Genomic DNA, 15,350 nt, shown 5'->3' on the forward strand with positions numbered 1-15,350 from the left:
GATATTTCCTCTTGTGGGAGGATCTAGAACTAGTGGTCACAGGTTAAAAATAAGGGGTCGCTCATTTAAGAAAGGAGAAATTTTTTCTCTCAGAGGGTTGTGAGTCTTTGGAATTCTCTTCCTCAAAAGGCAGTGGAAACAAGGTCTTTGAATATTTTTAAGGCAGAGCTAGATAGATTCTTGATTAAAAAGAGGGGAAAGGTTATTGGGAGTAGGTGGGAGGATACAATCAAATCAGCCATGATCTTTTTGAATGGTGGAGCAGGCTTGAAGGGTCGAGTGACTACTCCTGCTCCTAGTTCGTATGTTTGTAAATATGTTCATATGTTGTATTGGGGGCTTAATTGGACAGGTGACCCGCACTATCCAGGTAAGTACATGATTGGAATTAAATAGAATTGGGCCTCCCAGAGACAAGTGATGCAGGGCTCCCACCAGTTTTCTAATTGGTTGGCAAGACCTCATTTCCCACATTAAATCCTGGCCCTGTTGATTGTAAAAGCCTTTCTGATGTCTTGAAGATGTTGTAAAGTATTATGCAAATACGAGGTCTTTCTTCAAATTAGATCTTCAACAATACCGAATCCTAGAACAGTAACTTTGGATTCTCTTTCCTATTTTCTTTGGAACTTTGGGGTGGGGATGGTTGATGGGGTACTATTTGTTTTAACTCTACTTCCAGTTGTTGTGCTCAGTGCCTCTGTCCCCTCAGTTAATCTGCTAACAAACATGAATATGTTAACATAAAAAAAGAAAGCAAAAGGACATTAAACTTAATGAGATTAGGAATGTAGGAACGGGAGCGGATCATTCAATCCATTAAGCCTGTTTTGTCATTCTGTTAGATCATAGTTGATCTGTATCTCAGCTTCGTTTATCTCTCTTACTCCATACCCTTGATATCCTAATCCAACAAAAATTGACCAATATCAGTAATGAAAATTTCAATTGCCCCAACATCCACAACCTTTTGAGGGAGTAAATTCCAGATTTCCACTACCCTTTGTGTGAAATAGATGCATCCTGATTTCATTCGTGAAAGGCTTAGTTCTAATTTTAAGATTTGGATATTTCCTTTGACTTTTGAAAAGTGTCCTACTCATGAAACTCACTTTTTTTGAGTATGTTTCAATTATAGCTGTAAATCAGAAGTTTCTTCTTTGATCCTACCCAAAATCGAATGAGCTTTTGGTGCAAATATTAGGAAATTGGGGTGAAGGGCGAAGCCTACTGTTGTCTCAATTTTGCTCCCCTGCCCCTGCTGGGACAGCCTGCTGCACATCAAATGTAAGAAGGCTGAAGAGTCCTGTTATCCTCCCAGTTTCCTGCTGTCATACCATTACCATGCCCTCCCCAGGACCATCTAGTGCAAGGTGTTAGATCACAAGTATACATTAATGGCTATAAAAACTCTGATTTCTACCAACAGAGAGGGCCTAGTAGAGGCTTCTTCCCAACCAATATGGCCTCCAGCATGCAAAGGCTGAAGCTCCTTCCTTCTTTGGGCCTCTTTTGCCCATTTAAGATTCCTTTCCATTACTTCACGTTCTGTAGCCCAACACCATCTGTTTTTTTTCCATTGTACTGGCAGCCTGACACCATGTGTAGTAAATGACAATGCCCACCTCACAATCTAGGGAGCTGTATTGCATTTGGGGTGGAGTACAGTGTGAACTCCTCTGTCTGCTAGCTATAAGGATCCAATGTAGGATGAGTTGGGTAGTCTCAAATCAGTTCTTAATAGGCATAATCCTATTGGCATTAGTTGGCAATCTCAGCCAGAGCAGTCAAAGGACAGCTCAGGATGGGAAATCAAAAAATGATCATGCTACTATAGTACTGGGTGCCCTCCTGAGGGACTAAGACATGTTGTTGGGCAGAGTAGAGGGAGGTTTACATTGCATCTGGTATTCCTGAATGTTTGTGTTCAATGCCGATACTGGGGTTAATACAAGAATTAATTCAATAGTGAGATTAACACAAGTATCAATTTTCTACAGTTAAATGGAAGAACCAGAGGATAACATGGTCCAAGTCCGCAAATCCTATAAAGTTGAACAGATGGTGTCAAAGTGGCTTCGCCGTACACGAGATCATTCACAGAGGTGAGATCTGTATTTCTTCATTAAAACCTGATTTATGGAAATGGAATTACTTACACTGCTAGGTCTCCTTGTTCAACCCATCAAGTTAATGTATATGGACATTTATGACCAGGTGAGAAGGAGTGAACTGGCTCTCCTCTATTCAACCTCCTTATTTATTCACTACGAAGATCTAAATTTCTCTTTCATTAGGATATGCCTTTTCCAAATCAGAATGTATTTATCGATTTAAGCTGTGTGGATTAAGGAGCCAATCAAACAAGGTTTTCTTGAGTCAAAGAAAGAGCAAATTTATTAGTCACTAAACCCAAGAAAAATAATAAAAATGTGATGATGAGCATTCGGCCCTCATGCAGTCATTCTGGCACGCACAGACACACACACACACACCACACACACACAAATATCAGAAATAAGGGGTTAGAGTCCAATAAAAAAGGTAAAAGAATATACGGTTAAGTATTCTTGGTTGTCCTTGAGGCGTAGATTTTAAACACTGCGGCCGATTTGGGTTAGCTCGGTTCATGGATGTGGTCAGATGTAGAAGATGTTGCAATTATTATGAGATCTCAGTTTGCTGGTAAGTTTCTGGTAGAGTTAGCTTTTCAAACTGAATGACACATTTATTCCAAGAGAGAGAGAGGGAGAGAGCCTGTTTCCGCTGCTGAAGACTTGACACCACCTGTGTCACTTGCAATCTCTCTCTAGTAGCCGGGTAGCCTTGCCTTGGAATATTACACCCATTGTGTATTTCCAAGAGGTGTTGGGTGTGTCTGTCTGTGGCAGCCATTGTTTCAATATCTAGTACTTTGCATTTTTAATGTCCCTTCCTTAGATGGTTGTGAGTTTCACTGGGTGTCTGAATTATAGGAAAAATCTCTCTCTTCATACTCCCCTGAGGGTGATTTGTTTGTTTCCCACCTTCACCTTGGAATGTAACCTAGTATTTCTAAGCAGTTTGCTCTGTCTCAGTTTAAATTGCAAACTTACCAGCCTCTCGAAAGGTTAAAAACCATATTTTCAAAAGGGTCAGAACAATTACTCTATTTCTACGGCACACTACATATACATAACAGTTTACAGAATAAGTAATTGGGCCATAACCTCTGAGCTCCCCAGCGTCAGATTTTGGGGGTTCCCCCAAGATGCGCTGGGGAATCCCTCTGGGAAGCTCCCAGGTAAGGGTTTGCATGGCAATTGCCCAGAACTGCTAACTCCCTCTGGATAATTGCGCTGCCCTGGGAACAATCCAAAGATTTGATTTAAATTGCAAACATCGGATGGTTCTGCTGGGGTTATACCAATAGTTACCCAGAAAAGATTAGAAGAGTTAAAACTTCTTTTAACTTCTGAGTAATTATTATGAAGACCAAGAATGGTCCCCCCATAGGACACCCCCCAGAGGCCTGACCCCCAAGGGGACTCCCCCACCCCTGACTAACCACTTGTCCCCACTGTATTCCCCACCTGCTGACCCCCAATGGGATTCTCCCCACCCACATGGGACAACTCACCAGCTACCCCCACCTCCCCCATGTCCAACCCACACACCCCAAAATTCCAACACCCCATCCCCTAAATGTCTGGCCCGCTCCACCCATCATGATACCTGACTCCCCCTACACCACCCTCAATGTCCGAACCTCTCCCCCCATCCCCACCTGATCTCTGAACACCCCCACCCCACCAAATCCTTTTCACTTACCTTTGGCACCTATCTTCTCCCTGGCCTCTCAGTTTCAATGGGACTTTTAAACTTGCGTGCTTTACACCAGCTAGTGCCTTAAAAAGTGGGTGTGCCCTCCTTCAATTCGACAGTAGTCGGCTTTGATGCTGGACCTCGGAGACAGCTATACTGCCTGGACCTCGCCCGGCCTGAGTTGGAAGTTCAGGCGCAACAGGCACAGAAGAAAGTAAGTAATCTGATGCTGATTGCCACCCCAAGGAAGTAACGGCCCATTGTTCACATCTGTAGAGTAGTTCATTCTTGTTAACATCTGGAAAAGAAACCATTCCCATTTTATATCATTGCCACCTGGAAAAAATTGATTCACATTTTATGTCTTGTTCCCACATATAGAGGAATTCATTCACAGTTTATATATTGGCCTGACAATAATGCAGAGGCAGGCTCTGAACCAGGATGCGATAGTGGTGTACAAACCCAGAAAGACTTTTCAGCATGTCAGAGTGTCCAATTTAAACCTGGACACCTAATTATCATTTTACTTTTGTGTTTTGCCTCTGGTGTGCTCTTGCATGACTTGATGTCAACTCGACTGTCAAAAGGGCCAATTCCAAGATGGACTTTGGAGGAGTTGGAAAGTTTTGGAAAGAGATGATGAATTTACATGATGGGCTCAGGATGAGGGTTGCAACCCATTTTAATGGCCTGAATTGCCAAGGCCTAAAATGACATGTGGTGACATCAGACAGGCGTCTTGATGACACCAAGCGTTATTTAGATTTTCAGTTTGGCGGCTGCGCCCCCACAGAACTGTCAAAGGCCTATTAAGGACATTTAAATATCAATAAACTAATAAGCTGAGCTGCATATCCAACCTTAGGGTTGGTGGGCAGGCGAAGAGCCCAGGTGGCCTTTACATTTTTCATGGAACCTCATCCATGGTCAGGATGAGGTTTCATGAAAGGTTTATAAATTAAATAAATTTTTTTATTAATGTTCATTGACATGTCCCAGCTCAACACTCTAAACTCACACTCACAAACCCATCACACATTGACTGCATCTCACCCACTGCTAGCTCAAGAGTCATCACCACTCTCTCTCACACACACCCTCACATCTCCATCTGGCCTCATCTTCTCTGGAGACTGCCTCCTCAGCCCATCCATGGCTCTACTTAGTGCACGCACATGCCTGACATCCTTCTCATCTGGCCTGGCATGTGCCTTGCTCACACCCTCTCCATCTGTCTTTATGCAGGACAAGATCGTGCACAATCAACAGGATAGGTCCCAGACCGGGGGTTGGAGTGCCAGATGTCAAGATCCTCAATCTGTTCGAGATTCATGTGTTGAAGCTGACTGGAGAGGATATGGGCTGTTCCTGTGTTGACGGTGAGGTCGGCAGCAAGCATCCACACGTGGATGATGCACCAGATCATCCCTATGTCCACACTACTCTGAGTCCACTGTTCTGTGTTCAATGCAGTTGCCAAGCACTAATAATGTCCGCTTTCTCTCCTAGGCACATCTGTCATGTCGCCCTCAGGCAACTGTGACCCCGACTCCAGTGTCGAGAGCAGCTCGGCTGAGGGCAGCACTGTTGAAGACCGTCACGGCACTCACCCACACCCTCCACCAGCGCAGCGACACGCACCTTGGTGGGACCTAAATGTAGAGCAGCCTCGGGATCACAATCTGATGAGCACAGCACACAACCTGTTCCACAGCAGGCAGAGCAAGGATACCCTTCGTCACTGGTACTTGGAGAACTGCGAGAGGCAAGGGATCTGCTGAGTCTGAGTCAGATGATGAACCTCTGGACTCGTTCCTCAATCAGTTGTTGGAGCTGCAAACACAATTATGGGAACATCAGAAAGGGATGTCTGTTGCACTCCTCAGATTGCAAGAGACAATGGAGGAGCCTGTCCGCCTTCAGTCTGAGGTGATAGCGCTAGCATGCCGATGCACCAAGGTGAACACTGGTAGAATGGCAGCTGCCATGGAGACCTTGGTCTAGGACATCAGTCCTGCGCTGCACTCCATCGCTGACACTGTAGTTGGCCTCGGACAGCGTCACCGTGAGAGGGGTGTGGCGCAGCTTGATCTCACTTCAGATTCCCCTTCTCTTCAAGGAGTCATCCAGGGGCTGACGGGCACCCATAAGGTGGAGGATCAGAAGCTCGACAACCTGGGGCTATCCACCCAGGTGACTCCAGGAATGTGTGGCCAATCCAAATCCCCTCTTCCTGTGACCCCCGCAGCTCTAGCTCCACAGGCCGAGGAGGGTGCCACTGCCACACAGCAGGATGCCCAACACAGGCCAGAGTTCTCCAAGTCTGAGTCCTCCAGAGGACTCACACTGAAGTCATCACAGACACGGCGTAGCAACCAGCAGGCTGCCTCCACCTCCACTGTGGATGTCGGGGGAGCACCACAAAGTATTGGCAGAGTTAGGAAGGTTAAGAAGCTGAAGTTGCACAGCCTGGGTATGGGTGTTAATCACTTGTATATAATGTTCATTATTGTAAATAAACTCCCAAGAATTTCTTCCTGCCTATGGCTCCTTGTTCTGATGAGCAGTGTCCTTGTCACTCAGATGTGAAACTTTGGTTCCTGCACAAGATAAAGGCAGGTGTCTCAGTCCAGGGCCTCTTCCCTGTGCAGTGTGTAACCTTCAGACCAAAGTGATAGTCCGGCTTCACACTCACTGGACACATTACTGATGTCTGCACCTCGATGGTGCTTGTCATTGCTGCCAGAACGATGTGGGCAGGTGTCACAGAGTTCCGTCATTCTCTCTGTGTGCTCTCAGCACCTTTGAGGTAGCTGGCCTCCCATTTCTTCAATAGTGTGTACCATCTACAAGATGCACTACAGGAATTCACCAAGGTTCCTTAGACAGCACCTTCCAAACCCATGACCACTACCATCTAGAAGGACAAGGGCAGCAGATAGATGGGAACGCCACCACCTAGAATTTCCCCTCCAAGTCACTCACCATCCTGACTTGGAAATATAGCGCCGTTCCTTCACTGTCACTGGGTCAGAATCCTGGAACTCCCTCCCTAACAGCACTGTGGGTGTACCTACACCACATGGACTTCAGTGGTTCAAGAAGGCAGCTCACCACCATCTTCTCAAGGGCAACTAGGGATGGGCAATAAATACTGGCCGAGCCAGCGAAGCCCACATCCCATGAATGAATTAAAAAAAAGCATCTGTGAGTGGTGATGGTGTGCTCCTCAAGGGGTCAGGTGCTGATGGCTGCCAAAGGATCAGGTGCATTTAAAATTTCATGACTGCATCTCCATGATATGACCCCAATCACAGAGCACAAGCGAGCTGCCCTCAGCCAGACAGGAGTCAGACATTCACGAAGACTATGTGAAGATCTATGCATCTCACTGCATCTTGTCATCATCCTTCATGAATCTTGCAGCTATGAAGGCCTCCTGAGCGCGCCTGCTTCATCTGGCCAGTGCGATGGCCTCATTGCCGGCATCCACACCTTCAAGGGCCTCATCACCATCATCTCCTTTGACGTCCTCCTCATCGGAGGAGATGTGCAGCTCTTCCATCTGCTCCTCAGCCAGCTCCTCCCTCTGTTACAGCGCCAGGTTATGGAGCACGCAGCAAGCAACAATAATGTGCGACACCCTCGGTGCACTGTATCGCAGTGCTCTACTCCAAAATAGCTTTAACTTAGTTCCAAATTTTACTTGAGCAGGATGGGTTTCCTGGGATCTGGGAAACTGCCCAGGGAAATGGAGGCAAGCTTATTAGCAACAGTTCAAGTGGGTGTTTAAATCTTCCATTGTCCCATTTGAACAAAAGCTCCATTATTGCACCCGCTGTCTTAATTCCCTTTGGCAAACATTTGACACAGTGCTTTTGTGAATATAGCTTTTTTAAGCTTTGAGGATCCATTTGTCCCTTTACATCACGCTGAAATTGTCATGTGGCCCACTGTATTGGATACAGCAAAGGCTATGGATATTGACGATATTTCAGCTGTAGTGCTGCAGACTTGTGATCCAGAACCAGCTGTGCCTCTAGTTACGATGTTCCATCTATGTCACTGGCATCTACCTATCAATGTAGAAAATTGCCCAGGTTTGTCCTGTACACGGAAAGCAGAATGGAACTAATTACTGTTCCATCAGTCTATTTACAAAGTGATCAAAGTTGTGGTCAACAGTGTTATCAACTGGTACTTACTCAGCAACAGCCTGCTCACAGATAATCAGTTTAGATTTTACAAGGGCCACTTGGCTCCAAGCCTCTTAACAACCTTGGTCTAAACATGAACACATAAACTGAATTCCAGAGGTGAAGTGAGAGTCAGTGCTGCTGACATCAAGACATCATTTGACTGAATGTGTCATCAAGGATTCCTAGTAAAATTAAAGTCAGTGGGAATTGTGGCAAAGCTCACCAATGGTTGGAATCATACCTAGCACAAAAGAAGATGATTGCAGTTGTTGGAGGCCAATCATCTCAGCCCCGGGACATTACTGTAGGAGTTCCTCAGGATAGTGTCCTAGGCCCAACTCCCTTCAGCTGCTTCATCAATGTCCAAAATAAGGTCAGAAGTGGGGATGTTCGCTGATGATTCCACAATGTGCAGTTCCATTCGTAATTCCTCCGATAATGAAGCAGTCCGTGTTCATATGAAGCAAGAGTTACAAACGCAGGAGACAGAGATTTACAAGACAGTTATGTTTTAAAATGCTTCCTTTAACTTAAAATGAAATAGAATGTTCTGGATGGCAGTCATACTAAACCTCTGCCTGAAGACAGACCTATGTGATCTGGTTGACACAGGGAAGAACCCCAAATTGAAACCTATTGAAAATCTTTTTCACACCTTGATATAATAAAGGGCCAGTTGCTTTTGTGAGACACTGGCAGGGAGAGACAAGGCAAATACTGCTGTGTTGAAGCACAATGTTGGTAATAATCCATTTTTCTGTTTGAAGTAAGACAGATGGGACGTTTGGAGATTTAAGAAGCAAAAACAAGGAGTCGCTGAGCATGCCTTGTTGGTGGAAGTCAGATATGGCAGACTCAGGCTGAATGGATCAAATTTTGAAGGACATTGGAAGTTGCAACCTGGGGTGGCAGGGAGAAGTGAGCTTGATGGAAAGCTGGGAATAACCTTGGAATTGTTCTTGTAATGCAATTTATCTGCCAGAAGTGTGGTGCACAGTGAAAGGGGTTGTAAGATGTACAATTGTTCGATTGCATTGGTTAATGCCAAATCTTTGGTTCGATATGTTAGTTCCCTGCAGACCCGCCATCCAATTAGGGTACCTGGGCGGGCTCCTGATGCCCCGGCCAGGGGGCTGTCAGTTCTGAAGCCTCAGCAGTGCCAACAGGAGAGGTGGGTGCAGCTGATATATATACAGGATACCTCAGGAGCTGGGCCAGGTAAGTTAAAAAGGAAATTCAGGGCTCTGAGGGTTGGAGGTGAAACTGCTGTGGGGAGATCATTAGGGCCATGGGGGTTGTCTTTCCTGTCTGCAGCTCTGTCTTTGGCCATTGAGGCTGCCCCCACCCCGCTCTCCTGTTGCTGGGAGGCTGCCACCATTTAGCTTATGGCCTCCCCATATGATGGAGGTGGTTGTCCCGCTGTGGGAAAAATGCCAATGATCCAGTAAAATTACTCCTAATTGGGCTTTAACTATGCTATTAACTACCCACCTCCTTGGAATGGGCAGCCTCTCTGCATCCAGTCCCTCCTCTGGGAAAATGCCTTGACAGTGGAATTGCAACAGGGAACTCATCCGACATAGCTCCCCATGATCTTATCGGCCCTTCTACCTCCCACCCCACCTTCTGGGACCTGGGAAAGTCCTGGCCTTTGTGCCAGGACTTATCTCACTAAATTAATCTGGGTCTTGCATTTACAATATAACCTTTTACTGGCTTTTTTTACTTTAATATTGAATTAATAATATATGCCGTATGCTACACCACAAATCAATGCTGAGTTTTAAAAGCTGACTTTCCTCACCAAAAGCATTGTTGGTTTTTGTATAACACATCTTGTAAAGGAAACAAAATGAACCTTTTCAAAATCTTTGAGTACTGTCTGGTGCTGAGATGTTTGATTTTCTCTTGTCTAGAATACAACAATAATAGTGGTTCTCTGTTATATCTCTAAAAGCCTTTATAAATTATTTATTTGCACAACAAGCCCATGTCGATTTCCCTATCTGGAAACAAAACACTTCCGACAGATGTTAGATTAAACTTAATTCCTTTAGTCTGGCTCTTTGCTCCAATCCAGGCGTTTTGTGGAAAATTGTTATGCAATTTGAGAGATTATTTTCTCCCATAGATCCCCTGCTATACAATTAACAAAATAAGGCACTGGGCAGTAAATCCTGCAGGGCACCAATCAGGCCTGATAATCTTTGCACCCAACTTCCTGATGTATGGAATTCTGCATCACAAATATTAAATTGTAAAACATGCCCGATATCTCATTGCCAGAGGGTAAAATTATGAGGAGAAGTTCCATAAACATAGCTTCTAATCCCTTAGGTTTATGCGATTGAGGGATAATCTGATCAAGCTATTTGAAATGTTAAAAGTAAGGTAACATACAGCCTACACCACTTATACTTGCCAGCTTCCTGTTAAAGCCAACATGATAGTCTGACCATCTCTCATGCAAAACCAGGTCTTTATTCTCCAACACAAGTTGATGAAGAAGAACTGACAGTGAGATTCTCTGGTGGGGTTTTGCAGTCAGCTCCCAGTTTCCTGACACGGCAGTGGATGGGATGATCAACTGACTGGTGCGGGCAGACAGTGGCGACTGGGATGCCAGCACTCCAGGCTGGCTGGCAGGCCCTCCCTGCTTGCCTGGGTGGCGATGCAGCCAAAGGCCACCCTGTCGAGGGATTCCCTATGCTCACCCCAACGGCAGTGGTGGCCACAATGCTTTTTTGGTTTTTAATGAATGTTTTTAAAAAGTGGCTGAAAGGCCACCATCATGTTGAACTTTGTACTGCAGCCAGGTGCTCCTCTGAAGTTGGAAGGCCTCTTGTTGGCCCTCCAGCTTGGAAGGCCTGCCTAGCCCTTCATTGGACAGGGAACATATCTCCATGCCAGCTAAGAGCTCACCCATGTGAAAATCTTCATTCTAACCCTTTCAGACAGAGCAGTAAGTGGAGAGACAGAAGGTAAAGATTTCTTTTGTGCTTTTTTAAAAAAGTTCCAATTGAATTGAACTGATTTTTCACTTTATTCAAATCTTTTTCTATTAAGGAAAGCTACTACGTTATACTGGTCATCACATACACGCCTGTTATACATGGTGGGCTGGTACAGAGATAAAAAAGGACATAACCTTAAAATTAAAGCTGGACCATTTAGGAGGGAAATCTGAAAGCACTTTTTCACATGAAGGATAGCAGAAATCTGATATTCTTTCCCCAAAATGCTTTGAATGCTGGATGTTGATTGGAGCTGTCAAGGCAGAAATTAATACTTTTTTTTTGTTAGAATATCAAGGGGTTTGGTGTTGAGGTGGGTAAATCGAGTTGTAGTACTGATCAGCCATGATCTAATTAAATGGTGCCACAGGCCTGAGGGGCTGAATGGCCTACTCCTATTGTTGTGAAACCCTTGGAGACCAATAACATGAAAGAACTGAACCTTCCAAATGAATGCGATGGAAAAACCTGACAGGCAAGATTTCACTTTTTAAACATTTTTACTGTAAGAATGAAACCAAAACTGACATAAATTAAACATGAGCTAACAGGTAAATTTTAATCAATTAAAATCATGTGTAGGATTTTACGTCCCATGGGCTGACCCAATTGGGCATAAAATAGTGCATGATATTTTGGTCGGTGGGCACACGTGAGTCGGCAGTATGCTCGCCGACAATTAAGACGCCTATTAAGGCCATTAATCAATTAATTAAAAACTCCTTTTCACTGCCTGTCCCACCTAATGGTTGGCGGGCAGGAGAGTTGGCCAGGTGGCCTTTGGATTTTTTAGAAACGAGATCCACGGGCGGGATGAGGTTTCCAACATTAATTTTAAAAAATGTTTTGGCATAATTTTTATTATGTTTATGTTCATGTGGGACATTTTTTTCACATTTTCAAAACCTTTGGCCTGAATTTTTCCTGCATCGGGTGGGCTTGGTGAGAGCGGGCAGGGGCGGTCATGGATCCCACTGCCGCCTGTGATCAGCTCCGCACCGCCATTTAATGTGGGCAGACCAATTAAGGCCCGCCCAGCGTAATATGTGAGTGGTCATACTCAGCACTACCTGTGCAGGTGGGGGGGCAGGAGGGAGAGTCGGGTCCAGCGCTCTTTCGTGCTTGCATATGAAAAAGTGTTTCAATTTCCCTGAGGCATGGAGCTGCCTCAGGGAGATTGAAGTGGTTTTTAAAAATCTTTCTTTACAGACATTAAAAATTTAATGAAACATGTCCCCTCATGTTTCTATGTTGTATGAGATGTGATAGGTTTTTATTTTTCATATAAACTTTTTACTTAAGTAGTAAAAGCTTTAAGAAACCTCATCCCGCTCATGGATGAGGTTTCCTAAAAAACGTAAAGGCTGCTTGGCCTTTTTGCCTGCCCGCCAACTGTAAGGTTGGACGGGCAGTGTAAACTTCACATTAATTACTTGGTTAATGGTCTTAATAGGCCGATCAATTATTGGCAGACGCGCAGCTGACTCCAGCTTGCACCCGCTGAGCGAAACATTGCATGACAGCACGACGACGTCGGGATGCACGCTTGACGTCATTGTGCATCATTTTACGCGCCAGTGTGTTGGGCCTGCCCCCACAAGCCGACTGAAAAATCCTGGCCTTTATTTTTGTTTTTACAATTCTTCAGCTCCCTGAGGCAGCTCCCTGTCTTCAGGGAGCTTTCAGTGCACACTGCCCCGCGCATGCACAGACTTTTGCATTCGCCCTTCTCCCACCCTCACCCCATTAGCGCTGTGCTTCTCAGCGTGCCCTTCACGTTAGCTGGTCTTCAATAGCTGATACAACAAAAGTAAGGCTCACAGATTTCTTTAGCAGCATTCTTAGCACTGTCATGCAGTCCCAACGTGTGGCACAACTCTATCTTCCTCTGGCAGAGTTCAACAATTCTTCATCACGTAGAAGCTGATCATCCAGTAGCCTCCAACAATCACTTTAAATTATCCGAATTCCAGAGATACAATTATTACCAACAAAGTGCTCTATTGCAGAATCTCCTTCACTCTGGTCTCAGGAGTCCTGATGGCGTAGCTTTACCACAGTCACCTTCATCCAATAACACCCTGATACATAACCTGGTTAGCTCTGCTAAAACCACCGAACTCCTCAGCGAGCCTGAACTGCTCACACAGATTTTCAGAGCCTCTATCCTACTCTGACCACCAGCTGAAATCCGATTTCCTAGCCTTGTTTATTCTTCCCAATTATCTTCCATTTCCCTAGCAACCTACCAGAGGCTGATTTTTCTGAAGTCTGATGTCAGAGCCAGGAAATCCCATTAACAAACCCCCTACCCCAGAAATCTGGACCTGGTTTCTATTTCAGTTAGGGGCAGTTTCAAAAAATACAGGCTTTAAAATCATTTCTTTTCACTGTTCATATGATCCGAGACACCCATCATTTTATGCTTTCAAGTTTAAAGTTTATCTCAAGTGCATTGCTTTTTGGGAACTATGGAGAACAGTGCATAGATGAGCTTCTGTATGGTGCACAAAGACAAAATACTACCGATCCTTAAAATCTGAAATAAAACAGAAAATGCTGAAAGTATCCATCAGATCAGGCAGCATCTGTGGAGAGAGAAGCAGAGCTGATGTGCTGGATTTTCAAAGCGGGGCTGGGAACCTGACACTTGAATGAATTCCCAGCCCTGACCCCGTACACGAGCTGCTTTGCTTTTGCAATTTGATTTTTAAATGTGGGTAGACTAATTGGCCAGGAAGCAAGTTTGGTGCCCAGTTAGTGGCACTGAGCACCTCCAGGAGCTGGCAGCTGCCTACCTGGTGCCAGTGGCAACAGCCATGGTGGAGGCAGCCACTGACTTGCCAAAGAGAGCAGGCAGCTTTCTAGAGGTGGAACATGGTGGAATGCGGCCAGAGACGAGAAAGGTAGAAGCAGCACTTGTGCCAGGGCTCGTTGGAACTACAGAGTGAATTTGAAAACTAAAGCAATTTAATAGGGCCCCAGAGTGAACCTGGAGCTGTGCACAAGACTGTTTGGGCTCACTGGGAAAACATTTAAAAATTCCAACCTCAAACTGACAGACCACTTAGCCAGCTCCTTAATGAGCTTAAGGGGCTGTTATTTGGCAGTGATTGCGATTCCCACTCCCTTCCCCACCCCCAGCAAAACTGTCCTAGAGGCATCAGGATCCCGTGGCAACTTCTAGGGCTGCAATTTTCAAACCCTGCCCGCAGCCAGGCTCATGTTTTTTATCTTTATTTATCCTGTTCCGATTTCCTTTTCCTTGAGCCATCACCTCTTTTGTCATTTACTCTCTCCTGCCTTCCCTCCAATCTCAGACCATTTTTTTGTTCCTCATTCCACGCTCCTTTCTCTGCCCCTGCATTAGCTCAAAACCTCTCACATCTCTAATTTTTTCCAGTTCTGATGAACATATTGTACATACAAATTAGGAACAGGACCGGCCCATTCGACGCATTAAGCCTGCTCCACCATTTGATAAGACCATGGCTGATCTGAAAAAAAAAATGCTGGAAAAACTCAGCAGGTCTGGCAGCATCTGTGGAAAGAGAAACAGAGTTAATGGTTCGAATCCCTATGACTCTTCTTCAGAGCTAAAGAGATGTAGAAATGTGATGGATTTTATGCTGTTTGACGGGGTGGTGAAGCTGGATAGAAGGTCAGTGATAGGTGGGAGCGAAGGAGAAATTGACAAAGATATCATGGCACAAGACAAAGGGTATGTTAATAGAAGTGATAAGGAATAAAGAAGGTGCTATAGTGGCATAAAGGTAAGATAGAAGAATGTGTTAATAGCAGAACAAGGGTCAGCGCTCTGTGAAAGCACAACAAAGAAATAAGTGACAGGTGGCCCTTTCAAGGGGTGGGGGTGGGGGTGTTGGGGACAAAGGATTAAAAAATAAATAAATAAAAATAGAAATTAAAATTTAAAAAAACAAAAGATCAATTGGATTAAAAAAAGGGTTGAAGGTAGAGAAGAGAGTTCATGGTCTGAAGTTGTTGAACTCAATGTTAAATCTGGAAGGCTGTAAAGTGCCTAATTGGAAGATGAGGTGCTGTTCCTCCAGTTTGTGTTGAGCTTCACTGGAACAATGCAGCAGGCCAAGGACAGACATGAGCCATGAGAGCAGGATAATGTGTTGAAATGGCCAGTGACAGGGAGGTCTGGTTCATGCTTGTGGACTGAGTGAACGTATTCTGCAAAGCGATCACCCAGTCTGTATAAAATCCATCATTTTTCTACTTCTCTTTAACTCTGCCTTAAATGGGAGGCCCCTTATTTTTAAACTGTGGCCCCTCATTCTAATCTCTCCCATAAGGGGAAACA

At 44.9% G+C, this 15,350-nt stretch overlaps 1 protein-coding gene across 1 annotated transcript in view; it reads left to right on the forward strand.

The window, feature by feature from the left end:
* Positions 1-2,004: 2,004 nt before the first annotated feature.
* LOC121276749 (FERM and PDZ domain-containing protein 1-like) overlaps positions 2,005-15,350 on the forward strand; it is a 114,439-nt gene continuing 101,093 nt past the window's right edge. Inside the window, exons 1-5 of the mRNA XM_041185295.1 lie at positions 2,005-2,105; positions 5,053-5,186; positions 5,317-5,403; positions 5,927-6,000; positions 9,086-9,177. Coding sequence (XP_041041229.1) covers positions 2,005-2,105; positions 5,053-5,186; positions 5,317-5,403; positions 5,927-6,000; positions 9,086-9,177 — 488 coding nt within the window. The remainder of the gene's footprint in view (positions 2,106-5,052; positions 5,187-5,316; positions 5,404-5,926; positions 6,001-9,085; positions 9,178-15,350) is intronic.

Source organism: Carcharodon carcharias, chromosome 4, assembly GCF_017639515.1.
Source record: "Carcharodon carcharias isolate sCarCar2 chromosome 4, sCarCar2.pri, whole genome shotgun sequence".
NCBI lineage: Eukaryota > Metazoa > Chordata > Chondrichthyes > Lamniformes > Lamnidae > Carcharodon > Carcharodon carcharias.